The sequence below is a fragment of the Oncorhynchus keta genome, chromosome 12 (genome assembly GCF_023373465.1).
Source record: "Oncorhynchus keta strain PuntledgeMale-10-30-2019 chromosome 12, Oket_V2, whole genome shotgun sequence".
In the NCBI taxonomy this organism is placed as follows: Eukaryota; Metazoa; Chordata; class Actinopteri; order Salmoniformes; family Salmonidae; genus Oncorhynchus; species Oncorhynchus keta.
This window is the reverse complement of record NC_068432.1, coordinates 34,459,510-34,476,407: the sequence shown is the minus strand read 5'-3', so window position 1 is coordinate 34,476,407 and position 16,898 is coordinate 34,459,510. Positions and strand designations below refer to the sequence as shown.

General features: G+C 42.1%; 1 protein-coding gene across 1 annotated transcript in view; it reads right to left on the bottom strand.

The window, feature by feature from the left end:
* The window catches only part of LOC118391713 (calcium-binding protein 7-like), a 45,063-nt gene extending 28,682 nt beyond the window's left edge, over window positions 1-16,381 (bottom strand). The window contains exon 1 of the mRNA XM_035783215.2: window positions 15,293-16,381. Coding sequence (XP_035639108.1) covers window positions 15,293-15,407 — 115 coding nt within the window. The 5' untranslated portion in view covers window positions 15,408-16,381. The remainder of the gene's footprint in view (window positions 1-15,292) is intronic.
* Window positions 16,382-16,898: the final 517 nt, after the last annotated feature.

Sequence of the window (16,898 nt, the reverse complement as noted above, 5' to 3'; positions counted from 1 at the left end):
CACAACAAGTTGGAAATCCCAAATTCAACGAGTGGTTTGGAAGGAATCAGTGACAATGGCTGTGTGGTCCCAAATCTGGGATTAAGGGACTTTTTTCCAAGTTTAAAATGATAAACAATCAACATTGGCCATGCTGTCAATTATGGCCAGAATGTATTATTCCTGCCCAGGCGCAATTTAGATTTTGACCAGTAGATGGCAGCAGTGTATGTGAAAAGTTTTAGACTGATCCAATGAAACATTGTATTTCTGTTCAAAATTGTTTATCAATACTGCCCAAATGTGCCTAATTGGTTATTTAATAACGTTTCATGTTATTAACAAGTTCATAACTGTGACATCTCCTCAAACAATAGCCTGGTATTCTTTCACTGTAATAGCTACTGTAAATTTGACAGTGCAGTTAGATGAACAAGAATTGAAACTTTCTGCCCATATAAGATATGTCTATGTTCTGGGAAATGTTCTTGTTACTTACAACGTCATTCTAATCACATTATCACACATTAGCTCAACCGTCCAGAGGGTGTAGAGATCCTTCAGAGGTTTTTACCTCATCACACTACAAACTAGCACCCTTCTGCACTTAAATAAATCATGAATATCATTGATATAATGGAACTAGTGGATATATGGAGGGTTAAATATCCTGAACTAGTGAGATATAAATGGTGGAGGCTCAATCAAGTTAGTAGTATTGAATACTTATGTCATTTTCGCTAGCACCAAAAGTAAAAAAAAAATAAAAAAGTGTTGACAGGAGACAGAATGCAGTTGGACCATCAAATATTTGGCATATTTTGGCATCGCACTTCGCTCCGCTGGTAGTATAACTTTTTCATTACATTTCATTATAGTACAACGGTTGATTTGTCTAATCTTAGCAATTTCTTCTTAGCTAGCTACATAGCCGTCCTTGTATCAGAGATAATTGCATAATTATCGTATTTCGTCGCCCTAACGTAGCGTTCACTGCTATTCGCCCAGCAGCTAGCAAACGCTAGCAAACGCCCACAGATTAGCATCACTGTAGTGCTATTCACTCAACTGAACGACTTGATTAGTTTAGTGTTAGCTAGCTACATAGCTGTCTTTGTTTCCAAGATAATTGTGTAGTTTAGAGTGTGTAGTCTTGGAGTGATTATCTTAATTTACCGAGGGTCGCTAGCCAGCTATTTGTCGTCCTTAACGTAGGAGACTCTGCTAGCTAGCCAACAGCTAACAGCTAACAGCTAGCCAACGTCTACTGAATCGAATTCAACAACCCGGTCGCAGTCACAGGTAGTATCACATTTTCATTTCATTTCATTACAGTACAACGGTTTGATTTGTTTGATCGTAGCTAGCTACATAGCTAGCTACATAGCCGTCTTTGTTTCAAAGATAATTGTGTAGTCTAGAGCGATTTTCTAGGTTAGCTAGCCAGCTATTGTCATTCTTTTAACGCAACGTAACGTAAACAACACTGCTAGCTAGCCAGCTAGCCCCCGAATAGTAGCACTGTAGAAACTATTACACTCAACGGAACGACTTGATTAGTGTAGTGTCAACAACGCAGCTACTGCCAGCTAGCCTACTCCAGCAGTACTGTATCATTTTAATCATTTTAGTCAATAAGATTCTTGCTACGTAAGCTTAACTTTCTGAACATTCGAGACGTGTAGTCCACTTGTCATTCCAATCTCCTTGCATTAGCGTAGCCTCTTCTGTAGCCTGTCAACTATGTGTCTGTCTATCCCTGTTCTCTCCTCTCTGCACAGACCATACAAACGCTCCACACCGCGTGGCCGCGGCCACCCTAATCTGGTGGTCCCAGCGCGTACGACCCACGTGGAGTTCCAGGTCTCCGGTAGCCTCTGGAACTGCCGATCTGCGGCCAACAAGGCAGAGTTCATCTCAGCCTATGCCTCCCTCCAGTCCCTCGACTTCTTGGCACTGACGGAAACATGGATCACCACAGATAACACGGCTACTCCTACTGCTCTCTCCTCGTCCGCCCACGTGTTCTCGCACACCCCGAGAGCTTCTGGTCAGCGGGGTGGTGGCACCGGGATCCTCATCTCTCCCAAGTGGTCTTTCTCTCTTTCTCCCTTACCCATCTGTCTATCGCCTCCTTTGAATTCCATGCTGTCACAGTTACCAGCCCTTTCAAGCTTAACATCCTTATCATTTATCGCCCTCCAGGTTCCCTTGGAGAGTTCATCAATGAGCTTGATGCCTTGATAAGCTCCTTTCCTGAGGACGGCTCACCTCTCACAGTTCTGGGCGACTTTAACCTCCCCACGTCTACCTTTGACTCATTCCTCTCTGCCTCCTTCTTTCCACTCCTCTCCTCTTTTGACCTCACCCTCTCACCTTCCCCCTACTCACAAGGCAGGCAATACGCTTGACCTCATCTTTACTAGATGCTGTTCTTCCACTAACCTCATTGCAACTCCCTCCAAGTCTCCGACCACTACCTTGTATCCTTTTCCCTCTCGCTCTCATCCAACACTTCCCACGCTGCCCCTACTCGGATGGTATCGCGCCGTCCCAACCTTCGCTCTCTCTCCCCCGCTACTCTCTCCTCTTCCATCCTATCATCTCTTCCCTCTGCTCAAACCTTCTCCAACCTATCTCCTGATTCTGCCTCCTCAACCCTCCTCTCCTCCCTTTCTGCATCCTTTGACTCTCTATGTCCCCTATCCTCCAGGCCGGCTCGGTCCTCCCCTCCCGCTCCGTGGCTCGACGACTCATTGCGAGCTCACAGAACAGGGCTCCGGGCAGCCGAGCGGAAATGGAGGAAAACTCGCCTCCCTGCGGACCTGGCATCCTTTCACTCCCTCCTCTCTACATTTTCCTCCTCTGTCTCTGCTGCTAAAGCCACTTTCTACCATTCTAAATTCCAAGCATCTGCCTCTAACCCTAGGAAGCTATAATAATAAATAATAATAATATGCCATTTAGCAGACGCTTTTATCCAAAGCGACTTACAGTCATGTGTGCATACATTCTACATATGGGTGGTCCCGGGAATCGAACCCACAACCCTGGCGTTACAAGCGCCATGCTCTACCAACTGAGCTACAGAAGGACCACCTTTGCCACCTTCTCCTCCCTCCTGAATCCCCCCCTCCTCCCTCTCTGCAGATGACTTCGTCAACCATTTTGAAAAGAAGGTCGACGACATCCGATCCTCGTTTGCTAAGTCAAACGACACCGCTGGTTCTGCTCACACTGCCCTACCCTATGCTCTGACCTCTTTCTCCCCTCTCTCTCCAGATGAAATCTCGCGTCTTGTGACGGCCGGCCGCCCAACAACCTGCCCACTTGACCCTATCCCCTCCTCTCTTCTCCAGACCATTTCCGGAGACCTTCTCCCTTACCTCACCTCGCTCATCAACTCATCCCTGACCGCTGGCTACGTCCCTTCCGTCTTCAAGAGAGCGAGAGTTGCACCCCTTCTGAAAAAACCTACACTCGATCCCTCCGATGTCAACAACTACAGACCAGTATCCCTTCTCTCTTTTCTCTCCAAAACTCTTGAGCGTGCCATCCTTGGCCAGCTCTACCGCTATCTCTCTCAGAATGACCTTCTTGATCCAAATCAGTCCGCACTGCTAAAGCTAACTCTCTCTCCTCTGCTCTCATCCTTCTAGACCTATCGGCTGCCTTCGATACTGTGAACCATCAGATCCTCCTCTCCACCCTCTCCGAGTTGGGCATCTCCGGCGCGGCCCACGCTTGGATTGCGTCCTACCTGACAGGTCGCTCCTACCAGGTGGCGTGGCGAGAATCTGTCTCCTCACCACGCGCTCTCACCACTGGTGTCCCCCAGGGCTCTGTTCTAGGCCCTCTCTTATTCTCGCTATACACCAAGTCACTTGGCTCTGTCATAACCTCACATGGTCTCTCCTATCATTGCTATGCAGACGACACACAATTAATCTTCTCCTTTCCCCCTTCTGATGACCAGGTGGCGAATCGCATCTCTGCATGTCTGGCAGACATATCAGTGTGGATGACGGATCACCACCTCAAGCTGAACCTCAGCAAGACGGAGCTCCTCTTCCTCCCGGGGAAGGACTGCCCGTTCCATGATCTCGCCATCACTGTTGACAACTCCATTGTGTCCTCCTCCCAGAGCGCTAAGAACCTTGGCGTGATCCTGGACAACACCCTGTCGTTCTCAACTAACATCAAGGCGGTGTCCCGTTCCTGTAGGTTCATGCTCTACAACATCCGCAGAGTACGACCCTGCCTCACACAGGAAGCGGCGCAGGTCCTAATCCAGGCACTTGTCATCTCCCGTCTTGATTACTGCAACTCGCTGTTGGCTGGGCTCCCTGCCTGTGCCATTAAACCCCTACAACCTTCCCAAGTTCTCTCACGTCACCCCGCTCCTCCGCTCTCTCCACTGGCTTCCAGTTGAAGCTCGCATCCGCTACAAGACCATGGTGCTTGCCTACGGAGCTGTGAGGGGAACGGCACCTCAGTACCTCCAGGCTCTGATCAGGCCCTACACCCAAACAAGGGCACTGCGTTCATCCACCTCTGGCCTGCTCGCCTCCCTACCACTGAGGAAGTACAGTTCCCGCTCAGCCCAGTCAAAACTGTTCGCTGCTCTGGCCCCCAATGGTGGAACAAACTCCCTCACGACGCCAGGACAGCGGAGTCAATCACCACCTTCCGGAGACACCTGAAACCCCACCTCTTCAAGGAATACCTAGGATAGGGTAAGTAATCCTTCTCACCCCCGCTAAAAAGATTTAGATGCACTATTGTAAAGTGGCTGTTCCACTGGATGTCATAAGGTGTATGCACCAATTTGTAAGTCGCTCTGGATAAGAGCGTCTGCTAAATGACTTAAATGTAATGTAAATGTATATTCATTTCTCTTACAGAATTTCCAAGTGAGCGAGGATATTGGGAACTTTATCAAGTCCTATTGGATGACAGCCTGTTTTTAACCAGGACAGAAGAATTTATAACTGACTTTTTCTGACATATCCCCTTACTGTATGGGACACTTTTAAATGTGCCTTTAGAGGCCATGCAATTCAATACTCATTTTTAAAACAAAAGCAATTTAAGTCAAAATCATTCATATTAAGAAAGGAAATAGAGGGACAAACAGTACAGATAGATACTAACCAAAACAGTACCATAGAGGCACAGAATACATTAGAGGAAAAACAAAAAGAAATGGAATAACTTATTCAAGAAAGATCAAGTGTAATATATTATAGTCTGGGGAAACTCCAGGGCTGGATGGCATACCAGTTGAGGTATACCAAACCTTTTTTGATGTACTCAGAAGATTGTTATTAGCATGTTTTTAACTACTCCTATAAAAATGGTAGATTATCAGATACTCAACAAGAAGGTCTGATTTCATTATTACTGAAACAGGACCCAAGTTTTAAATTTTTAAAAATCGGAGTCCCCTTACACTTCAGTGTTGTGATGCAAAAAATTATAGAAAAGTGCATAGCGCATAAAATTTAAAAAGTATTGTCGGAGATCCTAATCAGACAGGTTTTTTTACATGGATGATACAGTACATTGGATATAATATAAGACAAGTATTGGAAACAATAGAATGCTATGAAAAATCTGGAAAACCAGGCCTGGTATTCATAGTGGACTTTGAAAATACTTTTGATAAAGTACGATTGAGATTTATATATAAATGCCTGGAATATTTACATTTTGGTGAATCTCTTATACAATGGGTTCAAGTATAGCAGCCGTAGGTGTAAAAATAGTAAATAATGGGTACTTCACAGAAAGTATTAAACTGTCAAGAGGTGTGAGAGGAAGAAACAGTCACAGACTGTTCTTTCTGCTACAGCACGGCAAGCGGTACCGGAGCGCCAAGACTAGGTCCAAAAGGCTCCTTAACAGCTTCTACCCCCAAGCCATAAAACTGCTGAACAATGAATCAAATGGCCACCCAGACTATTTGCATTGACACCCCCACTCCCTTTGTTTTTACTCTGCTGCTACTTGCTGTTTATTATCTATGCATAGTCATTTTACCCCTACCTAGATGTAAAAATGACCCCCGTACTAACCTAACCTGTACCCCCGTACATTGACTCGGTACCGGTACCCCCTGTATATAGCCTCATTATTGTTATTTTATTATGTTATTTCTTTTCTTTTTTCTTTAGTTTATTTAGTAAATATTTTCTTAACTCTATTTTCTTAAAACTGCATTGTTGGTTAAGGGCTTGTAAGTAGGCATTTCAAGGTAAAGTATTCGGTGCATGTGAGAAATAATATTTGATTTGATAAATAGGACTGTGGAATTATGTTACACATGCAGCTTACAAAAATATATGGAAATGTCTGCTCTACTCAAAATTACAACCAACTAATTGCAGCATTACCGCAAAAATGGAAGAAGCCAGTGGAAGGGGGAGAAAGTAGGGAACTCATCTGAAGTAACATTTAGACCAAAATTGGGAAAGAAAATTGTGATGAATAAAAAAGTGTAAATCAAATCAAATCAAATTTTATTTGTCACATACACATGGTTACCAGATGTTAATGTGAGTGTAGCGAAATGCTTGTGCTTCTAGTTCCGACAATGCAGTAATAACCAACAAGTAATCTAACTAACAATTCCAAAACTACTGTCTTATACACAGTGTAAGGGGATAAAGAATATGTACATAAAGATATATGAATGAGTGATGGTACAGAGCAGCATAGGCAAGATACAGTAGATGGTATCGAGTACAGTATATACATATGAGATGAGTATGTAAACAAAGTGGCATAGTTAAAGTGGCTAGTGATACATGTATTACATAAGGATGCAGTAGATGATATAGAGTACAGTATATACGTATGCATATGAGATGAATAATGTAGGGTATGTAACATTATATTAGGTAGCATTGTTTAAAGTGGCTAGTGATATATTTTACATCATTTCCCATCAATTCCCATTATTAAAGTGGCTGGAGTTGAGTCAGTGTCAGTGTGTTGGCAGCAGCCACTCAATGTTAGTGGTGGCTGTTTAACAGTCTGATGGCCTTGAGATAGAAGCTGTTTTTCAGTCTCTCGGTCCCAGCTTTGATGCACCTGTACTGACCTCGCCTTCTGGATGATAGCGGGGTGAACAGGCAGTGGCTCGGGTGGTTGTTGTCCTTGATGATCTTTATGGCCTTCCTGTAACATCGGGTGGTGTAGGTGTCCTGGAGGGCAGGTAGTTTGACCCCGGTGATGCGTTGTGCAGACCTCACTACCCTCTGGAGAGCCTTACGGTTGTAGGCGGAGCAGTTGCCGTACCAGGCAGTGATACAGCCCGCCAGGATGCTCTCGATTGTGCATCTGTAGAAGTTTGTGAGTGCTTTTGGTGACAAGCCGAATTTCTTCAGCCTCCTGAGGTTGAAGAGGCGCTGCTGCGCCTTCTTCACGATGCTGTCTGTGTGAGGGGACCAATTCAGTTTGTCTGTGATGTGTATGCCGAGGAACTTAAAACTTGCTACCCTCTCCACTACTGTTCCATCGATGTGGATAGGGGGGTGTTCCCTCTACTGTTTCCTGAAGTCCACAATCATCTCCTTAGTTTTGTTGATGTTGAGTGTGAGGTTATTTTCCTGACACCACACTCCGAGGGCCCTCACCTCCTCCCTGTAGGCCGTCTCGTCGTTGTTGGTAATCAAGCCTACCACTGTTGTCTGTTGTGTCGTCCGCAAACTTGATGATTGAGTTGGAGGCGTGCGTGGCCACGCAGTCGTGGGCGAACAGGGAGTACAGGAGAGGGCTCAGAACGCACCTTTGTGGGGCCCCAGTGTTGAGGATCAGCGCGGTGGAGATGTTGTTGCCTACCCTCACCACCTGGGGGTAGGCAACAGTTTCATATTCAGGACCAAAAAATGTACAGCTGTTTGACAGCAAATGAATTGCTCAAAGCGATGATGGAATTTTAGGGCGAGACAGTTTGGCCAGATCTGGGGCCAGGGTGTCTAACCAAGAGCAGAAACAGAAAATAGGGATTTAATTATCAGCATAAAAGACTGATCTGATTTTCATCTCTTTTTTGTTACAACAAAATCTCCATTGTTAACTTCCAGGAAACTTATGAAAACACATTTATTCTAATTAATGTGTATCTTGTCATTGCAGGAACCACCAAATTGCCCTTTCAGACAGGAGGAAGGCTGCAATATTCTGGCAGGGATTTTTACTCAATGCCAGATCTCTTTAATGATCCGTCTGCTGAGATGCACCTATGTGAACTTTAGAATTTGGCTTTTCAAAATGAAAACATCCCTTATGAACTCAACTCCACAGTCCATTCTTCCTGGAGTAGTAGACAAAGCATTGTCTCAAGTTTATATTTGGTTCTATATTTATATTTGGGTTCTATAATCTCGTCACCCAGGACCAAATATCCTGTGCAAGACAAGGTTCTATATTACCCAAACCCATAGGTTCTCTATGATTTGCAACCTCTATAGCCAAACGAAGGTCAACTAGAACAGTGATGTGTCAATGCCGATCAATCCTTAACTCTTCTCTAAGGTTCTTATTATTTTGTTGATTGTTTTAATTCCTATGTATTCAGTTCAATTTCAAATCTCCATGAACCACTTGTTTTCAGATTTCACAATGCAGCTTCTCTCATTGTTATCTGGTCCTTCCAAGTAGTAGACACTCCTCCCTGCCCCATACCATCGCCTGCAGTCAATCATCAACCTTCATAAAAACAGTCAATGACATTCATATTTTCACTTTTAATTGGCAGCCGGGAGTCATGCTCATCATCATCAGTCATCACATATTGTGAGTTCCAATGCCATACCATGTACACAGTGCACACCAATGGACCGAAATGCACCATTTCCTTTACTTCAGGGTTAGAGGACCCTCCCCCTAACGTCAGAATGGACATGCATTGTATTATAATGACTGTTGTTTTCTGGAAGTATAAAGAAATAAATCATTGGCAAAAACAGTTTTCTTCTATTTGGATTCTAAGTACTTGGTTTTCTGTGTTTCAAAATTGGAAAAAACAGACATACACAGATTATATTCAAATCAAATCCAACTTTATTTGTCACATGCCCCGAATACAACAGTGAAATGCTTACTTTCAAGCCCTTAACAACAATGCAGTTCAAGAAAGAGTTAAGAAAACATTTACCAAAAGTAGCACACTAAATAACAATAAAGAGGCTATATACAGGGAGTACCGGTACGGAGTCAATACGCAGGGGTACAGGTTAGTCAAGGTAATTTGTACGTTTAGGTAGGGGTAGGTTTTGAACACATCGGCTTGTTTTAGCTACAGTACATGCTCTCAGGAAAATCTGATTACATTTCCTAGGAAATTCTGGTGACATTTTTGGATTTATCCTGCTACACAGTTACACTTGGTGATATCCTCTTTCTCCTGATTCTATATGTCCCCTCCCTGCAGCACCAACGCATTAATGATAGGCAGTGGTTTGCGATCCATAGGTAACCGCTCTGTCCCGCTCCCCTGTATCCCGTTCCGGAGCTGAAGATCCGAATCACGTTTTACGCACACATTTGTGTGGTCACCCACCCTTCACATTTCTCACTGTCAATCCTGAATGATAATTCTTCAGGTTTAACCGGTGAGACGTCCATGCAGCATCTGCATACCAACCATTTTATCTCAATCAGTTTCATGGGGATATGGATTTAGATCTTGTTGAGTTATATAGTGTTGTTTCGAAGCAGGCTACTTTGTTGTTTTGAATTGTGTAAAGTAACTGAATTTTAGGGCAGATGGTGTTAATAAACTGTAGCATAGCCTACCTGTGTTTTGTTTCAAAGCACATATTTTGCCTAGTGGCATGGCTGTTGAATTTCGGCTACATGAGAGAAAAATTTGACCATCATGCTGTAATCTCATAAGAAATGAGGTGGTGTTTTATTGTTTTACAGTGATGTTAGACTATGCTATTATATTCTGTTATTTTATGTAAAATACTATCATTATGTGATCTTGCAGAAATGGATTCAGCTTTGATATAACTTTATTAAATGAGCGCCATTCGCCAGAGTCACTTGTTCTCTACGAATAGAGCAGAGACTGTGCGTAAATAGAATCCCAAACATGTGCAGAAGCTTCGGGACCTTTAGCTGTCAGGAAGAAGGGTCCCGAATAGTAAGATCCGCAGCTATTCTGTTGATGATAAGTCATAACTTTACTGAATTAAATCAGAAAAGTTATTAGAGTAAACAGATAGATAAAGTCTGTGGATGCTGGGTGGCCTATATAGGAAATAGCTTGCAGTAAGCAATATGCAGGGGCTTCAATACATATGAATCAGAATAATGGAGTGAATTGAATGATTGCTGTGAGAGATATATCTGTATACACATCTTTACTCACAAGCAGTCTGAATCACCCATGTTTGGCAAGATGGATTAATAAAGAAGGAATATTGAGAGTGCAAGAGAGAGAGAGAGAGAGAGAGAGAGAGAGAGAGAGAGAGAGATCATTAACTGCTTGACATAACTAAGATTTGGGACATGTAGGTCCAACAAGGCTTCTGTGAAACAGGATTGCATGAAGTCAATTTAAGTATAATTAAATACAGGAATAAAATATCAGACAACGAATACAACAAAAAATGGAAGTACAAAGACCTGAATATTGTCTAGCAACATTCAAGCAATATTCAAACAAATATTGTCTAGCAACACTCAAAGCAACAATGAAACAAATATTATCTAGCAACATTCAAACAAATATTGTCTAGCAACATTATAGCAACATTCAAACAAATATTGTCTAGGAGCATTCAAGCAACATTCAAACAAATATTATCTAGCAACACTCAAAGCAACAGTGAAACAAATATTATCTAGCAACATTCAAACAAATATTGTCTAGCAACATTATAGCAACATTCAAACAAATATTGTCTAGCTATATTCAGCATGCTTTTCCAGGCCTGCAAGCCTTAGAATAATAATATTCATAGCACACATTCAGATTTGCATGCATACTAGCACCCATTCTCTTTGTCTGTCACATGCTGCAGGATGAAGGATTTAAATGATCAGGATTTCAGTTATTTTGCTAATGGTGGAACTACCATCAAAACAGGATCAATATTAACAACAATAACAACACGTTGGTGCCCACTGATGTCTCGCAACCCAATGTGGTGAAACGTTACACTACTTTGATCCCCCAATTTTAACAGTTGTGCACATGTAAGTTGTTTTATGTACAAATTAATGGGTCAAGAACATATGTTATACAACGGTTGGGTCTAATCTTGAATACTGATTGGTTATTAAAACCGCATTCCAGCTGGTGTCATTTCCACAAGTTGCCACTGGCTAAATCTATGATGTTAAAATTCCTATTTACTCTGTGCAATCCACTCAACGCAATTCACGGTCTCATCAGCCCAGCCAGGCAATTTATATACTTGAGCTCCACTATAAAGAGCATCTAGACATTATCTCACGTTTCTTTTAGACTAACATTTTGTTTTCAAACAGCAGAGATTTGCAAAAACCTTGCTGTCTGTCTCTCAGACTTTGGCAACATTGATTCAATATTCAAATTTGATCTCCTGCTGTCCCATAATAATGAATGTGTCGGGAGTGGGGAGAAGACAGACAGGCAGGCAGCATTTCTCAGCCAGTCGAAATCATCAATCAACTGGCATCATTTCTACGGATACACAGTTGAAGTCGGAAGTTTACATACACCTTAGCCAAATACATTTAAACTCAGTTTTTCACAATCCCTAACATTTAATCCTAGTAACAATTCCATGTTTTAGGTCAGTTAGAATCACTACTTTATTTTAAGAATGTGAAATGTCAAAATAATAGTAGAGAGAATTATTTATTTCAGCTTTTATTTATTTCATCACATTCTCAGTGGGTCAGAAGTTTACATACACTCAGTTAGTATTTGGTAGCATTGCCTTTAAATTGTTTAACTTGGGTCAAATGGTTCGGTAGCCTTCCACATGCTTCCCACAACAAATTGGGTGAATTTTGGCCCATACCTCCTGACAGAGCTGGTGTAACTGAGTCAGGTTTGTATGCCACCTTGCTCGCACATGCTTTTTCAGTTCTGCCCACAGAATTTCTATGGGATTGAGGTCAGGTCTTTCGGATGGCCACTCCAATACCCTGACTTTGTTGTCCATAAGCCATTTTGCCACAACTTTGGAAGTATGCTTGGGGTCATTGTCCATTTGGAAGACCCATTTGTGACCAATTTTTAACTTCCTGACTGATGTTTTGAGATGTTGCTTCAATATATCCACTTCATTTTCTTCCTCGTGATGATCTATTTTGTGAAGTGCTCCAATCCCTCCTACAGCAAAGCACACCCACAACATGAGGCTGCCACCCCTGTGCTTCACGGTTGGGATGGTGTTCTTCGGCTTGCAAGCCTCCCCCTTTTCCTCCAAACATAATGATGTTCTCTATGGCCAAACAGTTCTATTTTTGTTTCATCAGACCAGAGGACATTTCTCCAAAATGTACGATCTCTCCTTCCGTGGCCTCCAACTGCTCTTAAATACAAGTAAAACTAAATGCATGCTCTTCAACCAATCGCTTCCTGCACCTGCCCGCCCGTCCAGCATCACTACTCTGGACGGTTCTGACATAGAATATGTACTACAAATACCTAGGTGTCTGGTTAGACTGTAAACTCTCCTTCCAGACTCAAATCAAACATCTCCAATCCAAAGTTAAATCTAGAATTGGCTTCCTATTTCTCAAACAAATATTCCTTTTTTTAACTAGGAAAGTCAGTTAAGAACAAATTATTATTTTCAATGTCAGCCAAGGAACAGTGGGTTAACTGTCTGTTCAGGGGCAGAACGACAGATTTGTACCTTGTCAGCTGGGGGATTTGAACTTGCAACCTTGCGGTTACAAGTCCACCACTCTAACCACTAGGCGACCCCACCACTCCTTCACTCATGCTGCCAAACATACCCTCGTAAAACTGACCATCCTACCGATCCTCGACTTCGGCGATGTCATTTACAAAATAGCCTCCAATACTCTACTCAATAAATTGGATGCAGTCTATCACAGTGCCATCCGTTTTACTACCAAAGCCCCATATACTACCCACCACTGCGACCTGGACGCTATCGTTGGCTGGCCCTCGCTTCATACTCGTCGCCAAACCCACTGGCTCCAGGTCATCTACAAGACCCTGCTAGGTAAAGTCCACCCTTATCTCAGCTCGCTGGTCACCATAGCAGCACCCACCTGTAGCACGTGCTCCAGCAGGTACAGTCTATCTCTCTGGTCACCCCCAAAACCAATTCTTCCTTTAGCCGCCTCTCCTTCCAATTCTCTGCTGCCAATGATTGAAACGAACTGCAAAAATCTCTGAAACTGGAAAAACGTATCTCCCTCACAAGCTTTAAGCACCACCTGTCAGAGCAGCTCACAGATTACTGCACCTGTACATAGCCCATCTATAATTTAGCCCAAACAACTACCTCCACCCCTACTGTATTTATTTATTTTGCTCCTTTGCACACCATTATTTATATCTCTACTTTGCACATTCTTCCACTGCAAATCTACCATTCCAGTGTTTCACTTGCTATATTGTATTTACTTAGCCACCATGGCCTCTTTGCCTTTACCTCCCTTATCTCACCTCATTTGCTCACATTGTATATATACTTATTTTGCTACTGTATTATTGACTGTATGTTTGTTTTACTCCATGTGTAACTCTGTGTTGTATGTGTCGAACTGCTTTGCTTTATCTTGACCAGGTCGCAATTGTAAATGAGAACTTGTTCTCAACTTGCCTACCTGGTTAAATAAAGGTGAAAAAAAATGTGCAGTTGCAAACCGTAGTCTGGATTTTTTATGACAGTTTTGGAGCAGTGGCTTCTTCCTTGCTGAGCGGCCTTTCAGGTTAAGTTGATATAGGACTCGTTTTACTGTGGATATAGATACTTTTGTACCTGTTTCCTCCAGCATCTTCACAAGGTCCTTTGCTGTTGTTCTGGGATTGATTTGCACTTTTTGCACCAAAGTGCGTTCATCTCTAGGATCTTCTTCCTGAGCGGTATGACGCTGTGTGGTCCTATGGTGTTTATACTTGCGTACTATTGTTTGTACAGATGAATGTGATACTTTCAGGCGTTTGGAAATTGCTCCCAATGATGAACCAGATCTGTGGAGGTCTAGATTTTTTTCAGAGGTCTTGGCTGATTTCTTTTGATTTTCCCATGATGTCAAGCAGAGGCACTGAATTTGAAGGTAGGCCTTGAAATTAGCTCATTGTTATGGATGTATCCAAATAAATGTCACTAGAATACAGCTTAAACAAATGCAAATGCGGCTAGTTTGTTGTTATTATAGTTGGCTAGCTATCAAGCAAGGGATAAGAACGTTGCCAGCCAGTATGGCAATGGAACATTTAGAACTAACGACTGGGTCACATCCATAGATACTGAACAAATAGACTGAATGACTGTGTCGCGTCTCTAGCAACCCTAGATTTGTGTCGGGACTATATCTTGTGGAAAGATGAAATTGTATGAATAAATTCATCAAAATTAAGCTTTTAATGAAAATATGTCAATCATTATTTCAATATGTTGGTAACCCGTTGTATGGAAGGTATAATTCCCTCGAAGCCGGTGTTTGGAGGATATATTGCCACGGTTTGCCGGCTTTCAAATTAATCTCGGACCTAACAACACCCGTGCCAATATATCCTTCAAACACCGGCTTCTCTGGCTTTATCACCAAAATAGAGAATATTACGGCAAGCCCAAAAATGTGAGTACATTTAAGTTGTAGTTGCTGCTCTTGCTTAAGACCATTCTGATGTCAAACATTTAGCCCCGTATCTGTGAGGCGCTCTCCAACTTGCTGACTCATTTTATGTGACTCATTTTATGGTCAGGTCTAAGGTCATTCTCTTACCCTGGCTGGATCGATCCGCCACATGCAGAATGGATTTAGGCAAGACATGAAAAAATACAATGTAAGATTTTAATTTGAGACAGTTTTCTACAGCAGCAACAGCAATATAAATTATTATAGTTAATGGACATGTTTTTAGGGGTTGATAAATGTTTTGTTGATACAATAATGGACATTTTTGTAGGGGTTGATCATTTTTTTTACAAGTGCAAGTCAAGTCTGAAATTTCAAAGTGGAAATTTCAAACTTCATTTTTAAGCCTCAAATACACTATAGGTTTGTATTTCCTGCTGTGCAGGAAAATACATTCTCAACAACAACAGCGTGATCAAATTAAGATCCTACATCTGTAGATATAACAATCATGACTCACCTTCCACCTCATCCTCAGGCAGGTTAATGGGGGTCCGGTATGACAGGATATCTGGAATAGTGCAAATTCCCCTGTACATCAACCTGGTGGTTCGCACTGGCATTCGCACTGGCATTTCTGCGAGGGAAAACCTGTGTCGCGATCTTCATAGGCTATAGCTCACTGTTTGCCGAACAAAACTTTTGCCGAACAAAAATCTGTTCAGGTTATGTCACTTGATATTTTCTGTTTTTTGGTGTAGCCTGTAGAGAAAACAGTAGCGGAATCGAAGCACGTGTAGTCCCCGACAAAGTGGCAGGTGTCTCTGCCTTTGGCTTCATGCATGTAATGGCTGGCTATACAACAAAAATTATTGTGTATATATGTCACGCCAACTCTGCAATACAATTACCAAAGGATATAAGTGCTACATATACTGCTGAAACTTTATTATCAGGTGTAATTATATCTATGTTATTGTCTCAAATAATGATCCACCTAAGCATAGCGAATATCTCTGTTACACCAAAACCTCCAATTTGAAACCACATATTATATTCCGCATATCTGGGAATAAAATAATGATACGAAAAAACTATACATAAAAAAACAACTTGTGAATTACAAATCCGAGTCGAGCGCAGATAAAGTATGCACCCGCTTTAAAATGCACGCCATTACATAATTGTGAGACTAAAGACTTCTATTTCGTGTTTGATAGGATTAGCTAGCATGCACATATTTTTGTGTTAAATCATAGATCAAGGTAGGCTAATGCCTTCCGTTTCCTCACACGTTCCTCTCCTGTTCCTTTATCTTCACTTCTTGAGACCAGTCGATACAACTGTAAATAACCATTAGCCAAAAACAGCTGCAACCAGTAGCTTATTGAACAGATTTTCATCCGTAAGGTTCTCAGTGAAATTAACACGTTTTTTTTGGCGGCAAAAAATAGACAACAAAAAAATGTATAGCCTAACAACTAAATAACAGCTAAACTAAAAACAAGAGTTGTCATGGTTTTCAATAGTCAATGGATTTCCTGGTCGACCCGCTGTCTCTTTATTCTGATGGAGAAACACTCCGTGTGTAGGTTGATCCTTGAGCAGTCTGCTCTGCACACTGTTGTCTCATTTGGGTTCTCTCAATCCAAGCTCCCCACGGTTTCTAGTGATGACAACACCATCCACCTCCCCTTTCACGGTAGACTTTATATATTATCTTATTGAACACAAAACGTGTCTCTCAAGGTTGACATTGATGACTGACTCTTTTTACTATTTAGTGATGCTTGAACATGATGGTCACTGTATATTGTACTAGGGCACGTAATGGTAAATGAATAGATGGACGTAGAGATAGAGAAATAATATTATAGTCTATCCATATAAATGTATAGTTTTATGCTAAAGCTGTATATGGTAATACATGTATATATATGTGTTTACTTGAAATGTGCAAGAGCTGATCTCGAGGAACAACAGGTGATCTTCAGTTTGACTTTTTTGGACGATAGCTACTGTGGTAGGAAGGTCAAAGCTGCGCGCCGTAATACGATTCCAGCACCAAGGACAGCGCGTCCTAACGTTCGTGCACTTTACTGCCTACTCTTCCTCATGTCAGTCTG